The sequence below is a fragment of the Notolepis coatsorum genome (assembly GCF_963971535.1).
Source record: "Notolepis coatsorum genome assembly, chromosome: 16".
NCBI lineage: Eukaryota > Metazoa > Chordata > Actinopteri > Aulopiformes > Paralepididae > Notolepis > Notolepis coatsorum.
The window spans coordinates 71,704,802-71,711,857 of record NC_140180.1 but is presented as its reverse complement, the minus strand read 5'-3'; the positions used below and the strand labels follow the sequence as shown (position 1 = coordinate 71,711,857).

At 42.6% G+C, this 7,056-nt stretch overlaps 1 protein-coding gene across 1 annotated transcript; it reads left to right on the top strand.

Annotated features, from left to right (window-relative positions):
* Positions 1 to 2,575: 2,575 nt before the first annotated feature.
* cysltr1 (cysteinyl leukotriene receptor 1) lies at positions 2,576 to 3,649 on the top strand (the record flags this gene model as incomplete). Its single annotated transcript, XM_084332073.1, has 1 exon — positions 2,576 to 3,649. One exon carries the CDS (start codon positions 2,576 to 2,578, stop codon positions 3,647 to 3,649), a length of 1,074 nt encoding a protein of 357 aa, XP_084188199.1.
* Between the last annotated feature and the right edge of the window lie 3,407 nt (positions 3,650 to 7,056).

Genomic DNA, 7,056 nt, shown 5'->3' with positions numbered 1-7,056 from the left:
ACGCGACAGCGTTAGCGATCTGTTGTGCATGTTTCTCCATTGGGTTTATCTTATCGGGGGAGGGGAAACCCTTGCGAGCACCGGGAGAACAAACCCCACACAGAAAGGCCCGGGAGATACCCAACTGGGTAACTGGCAACGCGGCAACCTGGTCCCCAAGCGGGAATCGAACCCACGACCTTCTAGCTGTGAGGCGACAGTGTTAACCACTACATCACCATGCCGCGTGTATATTAGTTATATAAAATAATGTTTAATAATTCAACACAGTTTTAATAATATTAAATACTGCAATGTATCCTAAGAGCAAGATTCCAATGTGCCAAATCTAAGGCTTTTTTATGACATCATCTATTGGAAAAGATGGTAGGTAAGGCTATAACATACTTACCATCATAGCAACTTGCGACACAGGACTTTAAAAATTGTCTGTGTCACAAGAAAATTCCTCTAACACCACAGTCAGACAGATCCTTTAACCCTTTCACTGCCACACGACAGAAGGTTAACCCTTTACTATCACACAACCGACGGTGACCTTCGGTTGTGTGATAGTAAAGGGTTAACCTTCTGTTGTGTGGCAGTGAAAGGGTTAACCTTCTGTGAATTGTCACAGTGAAAGGGTTAACCGTTTTGGTATTGCGGCAGTGAAAGGGTTAATAAAGCACCTCTGTGACACCCTGTAGAACTTGTTTGATTGTGTGTTTTTCTTTAATTGAAATTTACTTTCAGTCACAACCTTGCTCTCTCTCATTCTTCCTCTCACACACACATACATTATTATTACTACTACTACTATTATTATTTATTTAATTCTGCCATTCCACTATTATTACTATGTTCTACTCTATTATTATTACTATTTATGTTGTTATCTTATCTGCCTTTACCCCCCCTCCCCCATGCTGCATCAGTAACAATAACCAAAAACTCAGGAAAGAAATTATGAAATGTGCAATCCTTTTGCTAGAACAATAACATACATAACAATACAGTTCAATAGACACTCAGACCATGTGTGCTCTTTAAAAAATAGAGAAAAATCTCGCCAAGAGCGAGATAAACGTTGTCGTATTTTCTTGACTTGATCAAATATGATATATATACATATGTAAATTAATTATCTTCCTTTTAAATGAAATAGGCTTAGGAATCAGGATTGCTAAAGCGAATTAGCCTAATCCATGTAAAAAAGAGTAGCCTATAGTAAATGTACACACACATACGCACACAAATAACACTCACTCACACACAGCAAAGTGGGAGTACTAATCTAGAGTCAGCTTCAGTCTACTTATCCCCATTACGCCGGCTGGCGCATAGGGCAGCAACAAAGTTTCTCCACTTGCATCTGTCTTTGGCCATCTTCTCTATGGTCCCCCAGCTCTGGTGGTTTTGCTGGAGCTCCTTCTCTATAGTCCTACGCCATGTCGTTTTAGGCCTCCCTTTCTTTCTTTTGCCTACTGGGGTCCAGTGTAATGCGACTCTTGGGATTGCGTTGTAAGTCTGTAAGAGTGAATCAACTATAATCAACTCACACTAAAAACCAATACCCCACTACTATGGACAATTAAAAACTATTTTCTCTATTTTGTTTTTAATGTGTTTTGTCCTATTTATTTATTATGTCTGTTTTAACAGATTTTCTTTATTTTCATCTGTGTTTTGTCCTGGTTATTTAATTTTTTTTAACTTGTCTGTAACTCAGTGTTCTCAAAGTGTGGGGCGCGAGCGACTGGGAAACCAACACACTGAACTATTGTTTTGACGTCAGCGTGTTTTTCTTGGCTAGGCCTACAACGATGAGTCCATGTCATCGATGACGTCGACCATGAAATTTCCTCAAATATTCATGACCGACGTATCGTATTGTTACTTTGCTGTGGAAATGGTAGACTTTCAAAGTCATAACATGCGCAACATGTCATCTAACTAGTGCGCAATGAATGAATGAATCATGTTAGAAATATAAATAACCACTTGATTCTGCCTAAAGCCAAGACTGGATAGTTGATGATAATAAATATTTCACTTCATTAGCAGAAATATTCTAAAATGATTACCGGTAAGTCTGCTAGAAGCTATTTTACCTTTCTGCTCCTACTGCTGAGCTGACCTGCTCTCTTGTCCAACACATTTCATTGTACCGTTGACCTTGTATTAACCTACATATGACCAATAAAGAAACTTGAACTTGAATTTGAATAGATGCTAGATGCAAAAAAATACTGTCATTATTTAATTAATTTGTGTGGCAACAATGTGGGAAGAGTGATTCTACAGAGCTGTCAATTAAACAGCTGAGCATGCAGTCTGTCTGGAACTTGCAAAGGAAGGACAAAAAAGATGCAGAAAATAAATTACACTCCTACTGCACAGTATCTTCACTGCTCTACACTACTGTATGGTTCATTCCCTTGTTTTCTCTCTCTGGCTGTTTCTCTCTCTCTCTCTCTCTCTCTCTCTCTCTCTCTCTCTCTCTCTCTCTCTCTCTCTCTCTCTCTCTCTCTCTCTCTCTCTCTCTCTCTCTCTCTCTCTCTCTCTCTCTCTCTCTCAGTGCCACCGGTGTCCAGAGATGAATCTGATGGACAGTGAGTGGGATACCTCTACAGTCTCTACTACTAACTCTAGTCAGTGTCCGTCCATCGATGAGTTCCGTAACCAGGTGTACTCTACAGCGTACTCTGTCATCACTGTGTTTGGCTTCGTGGGGAACAGCTTTGCCCTGGTGGTTCTGATCAGGACCTACCGCCAGAGCTCCCCCTTCCACGTGTACATGCTGAACCTGGCTGTGTCTGACCTGCTGTGTGTGAGCACACTGCCACTCCGTGTCCTCTACTATGTCAACAAGGGTCAATGGAACATGGGAGACTTCCTTTGTCGCATCAGCTCCTATGCCCTCTATGTGAACCTCTACTGCAGCATCTTCTTCATGGCGGCCATGTCTGTCACACGTTTCATAGCCGTCGTCTTCCCCGTGCTGAACCTACGGTTGGTGACGGAGAACCGCGCGCGCCTGGTGTGCGTGTGTATCTGGGTGTTTATCTGTACTGTGTCCTCACCCTTCCTAATGACCGGTCAGCATGTAGACCCTGTCACCAACAGGACTAAGTGCTTCGAGCCCCCCTTTCGGCCTAAGGCCTTGACTAAACTGGTTATGCTCAACTACTTCTCCCTGGTGGTGGGCTTCATCCTGCCCTTCCTAATCATCCTGCTCTGCTACGCCGCCATCATCCGCACCCTGTTGTCCCGTAACAGCATCGCCCGCCACCAGCGCGACATGGGCACCAAGGCCATCCGCATGCTGGTCATCGTCCTGCTGGCTTTCCTCGTCAGCTTCACGCCCTACCACATCCAGCGCACCCTCCACCTCAGCTTCCTGGCCCGCACCGACACCTCCTGCGACGAGCGGGTAGCCATGCAAAAGTCTGTGGTGTTGACGCTGTCTTTGGCTGCCTCCAATTCCTGTTTCGACCCCCTGCTCTACTTCTTCTCGGGAGAAGGCTTCCGAAGCCGCCTGTCCGTCCTGTGCCGTCCGTCGAGGGGCAGCACCCTGAAGCAGGTGGCCCAGGTCAAGGTCAAGGAGATCCCGGTCTTGAGGGAGAACGGCCAATTAAAGGCCTTGAAACCAGACGGCACTAGTGTTTAGACTGTTTTAGCGGTTAGAATGACGATGCAAACCATTACCCCCAGAAATAGAGATGAAAGGAGAGGGAGGGAAAGGAGGTGAGAGATACAGAAGTTAAATAAAACAATAATAGAAACGCTATGTGACTGCTTACAGAGAAGGAAAATAAGTTGTTGTACGGATTAGGGACAGGTGACTCATGAAGAGGAATCCGTACACTGTCTCAAAATACAACACAGCTTTCCAAACTGTAACTGATGCATTGCGTAGGCAATGGCATGCATGTACCGCTGAATTATGCATTAACCAATGCGTACACACACTCTGCCATCATGCCATGTGTTTTCCAAATAGAAAAATAAATGTGTAGTGGACTATGTTGTAATAATCTGATCTAATCTGTTTCTTATCTGATCATCCTCCCAAGAGGCTGAATAGGCCCTTTTGACATGTCATCCACTCAGCACAGACATTAATTAGTACTAGGGATGCACCAATATGAACATTTTGTTATGGCCGATAAGCAATATTACCAATGTCGATATGATCTATATTAAATACAACTAATTGCTATGATAATCAAAATTTGTATGATACAATAGTAGCCCACAATCCTGTGCCAAATGCAGTTAACGTTACCCAAACAAATCAAAAAAAGAAAGAAAAAAAACACACACACACACAACCACAGTCTGACACTGTTGACCAAGAGCTGCCCAGTACAACCACCATTTTAGGGTCACATTCTATTCAGGTATGCTTCAGCCATTCCAGTGAGCAAAAGTAGTAGTCTTTCCCCGGAATTAAGAGTGTATTTTGAAATAAATTGAATAAATAGAGAGGAAGAGAGCCAATTCAGGATCCTTTCAAATCCTGCAATTCATCTGTTGAACGACCGACCAAAGTTGACTGGTGTTTTCACCCGTGCTCCATCAAATCAAATCAAATAAAAATGTATTTGTAAGGCCCGACAACACCTATTGACGGTCGGCCGACCCCAGAGCTAGTCTTCCTGGGGTCCACACAGAAAGACAACAGAAAACACAAAACATAACAACATGAGATACATATGACAATCACAATTAACAATGATAATCTAAAAACAGTAAAACATTGTAGACATCATTAGAATCAGAATATTTTGCTCACATATTTAAGTAGTGCATTCTCAGGTGGTATTTGAAAGACACTTTACTATTCAATTTACTTATGTTCAGTGGGCAGTTATTCCAATGATTGATGGCACGATAAACAACAGTCCTCTTTAAAGCATTTGATTTTGGACGTGGTAACATAATCTGTCTATCATCAGCTGACCTAGTAAAATAAGAATGAACCTGACTGCATCTGACAATTTGTTTGTATAAGAAAACAGGTTGAGATGAAAAGACAGTGTTCCTGAAAAATGTAACTGTGTTGAAAACCAGCCTAATCTCCTTAGTGCCTTTGAGGTGCTTTGGTACCATGAGGTGCAAGCATAGTCATAGTACCCTTGAATGAGTGCTCCTGCCAGTCTTCAGTGTATTCAGGCCGTCTGGAATGTTAAGTGTCACCACACCTATCCATTGACGGACCCCAGCCCCCCCCACACACACACAGGTACACACAGGGGTGCAGTCGTGCACACACGCGGTTACACGCCGTGTTATTAGATCACTGAGGCAGAACTAAGTACGCGCGATCGCGCACGGATGTGTACGCGCGTGTACGCGCACACAAAAATGCGCTGTATCCATTCGTTGTGAATAAGTACCCGGCCGGCGACCACCGTTTTACATAACAAAAAGCGCAGGTAGACTAGGTGTCTGGGTGTTGGCTATCTGAATGCATCTCCCCCTTCATTCTGTGTGACGGCAGTGGAGGTGAATACTAATGTGGCTCGGAATTCGTGATGGGGGTCTACCTGCTTATGATTGAATCAAGCGTCTGCCGTGCTGCGCGCCAGCTTTCCAATTGCTCTCGCGCGCGCACATTCACACAAATAGAGAGTGTATGATAGAAAGATTGCACTTGCGTATATGCGCTTGTGTGTGTGTGTGTGTGTGTGCGTGTGTGTGTGTGTATAACTACGCGCGCGAGTGGGTGTGAGCGCACCACAAGGTTCATCACCAAACCTCCCTTGCTGTGCACTAGGAGTCATGCACACACAAACTTCAAGTAAACACAAGTTGTCTGATTATTTTAAAGGGGAACTATCTTATAAATGGCCTTTTTGAGTGTTTAGCATTGTTTCCTAGCTATGTGAACTTATATTAATATGATCTATGTCTCAAAATTCTCATATTGGCGCATTCTTCCAATTCTCCTCTCACAATATTCACCCTCACTGAACTGAGTCATTTGAAAATGTGCGCGATATGTGATGTCAGAAAGACACCGCTGCATGTTAATGAAGAGGTGCAAGATGAGCTGCACACAGTTCTGCTGCCCAGGCTCAAAACAGCTTAAGATCTTCAGGTAGAAAAATGCTGTTTTTGAGGACTTGATTAGAAATACAAAACAATGAATAAAAAAATATATATATATTACAGAGGTGTTCCATAGACTCACAGGAATTGTGTAAAAGTGCCCAAATAGTGAAAGAAATAGTAAAATAGTTCCCCTTTAAGTTTGCTTTTGTGTTTGTGTGTAAAACAATTTCTTTAATTGAATTAACTTAAACTAAAAGTAAATACAAACTAAATTAACAATGTAACTTACATTGTTAATTTAGTTTGTATTTACTTTTCTAGTTTAAGTTAATTCAATTAAAGAAATTGTAACTACAATTACATTTAAAACATTGTTTGTTTTTCAACCATATCTGTTACCAATATAATTTCTTTATATATTGAAGGCTACATCCTGCTACCTTTTTCAGCATCTCTATATTTAAAGGCAATATTTACAAAAACTAAACTAAAACTAGTAATTTCCTATATGTAGCAGTCTGGAAAATATGGTATATTATTCAGAACTGCTGACTGTGTCTTATATCCCTTTTGTACACAAAGACATTCTAACTAGTGTCATTGATATTCACACGAACACTGACACAAGCGTCCCCTGCTGAAGAGCATTGGAATATGGATTATAAATGACAGTACTGAATCATATTCTACAAATGCGTCTCCCCTTGTGACTGGCAGGCGGGACCAGCAGGGGGCGGTAGCAGGCAGAGAGTGGCAGAGAGAGTTGGGAGATGATAAAGGGAGGAGACGAGCGGAAGTCGTTCTCTTCGGCAGTGAACTTGACAACGAGAAGTCACAGCTAACGGGGGTTCTGGATAGCCCCGTTGCTGACGTTGCACCGGAGTGCCCCGTGAGAGGACGACGGGTGATAACCAGTACTGGCTAGTGGACACGATATCCTAGCAGTACCAGCGGTATTATATGAACAATAAGTGCAGAGCCAGGCACTAGCAGTCGAGTTATAGTAGTTACAGTGTG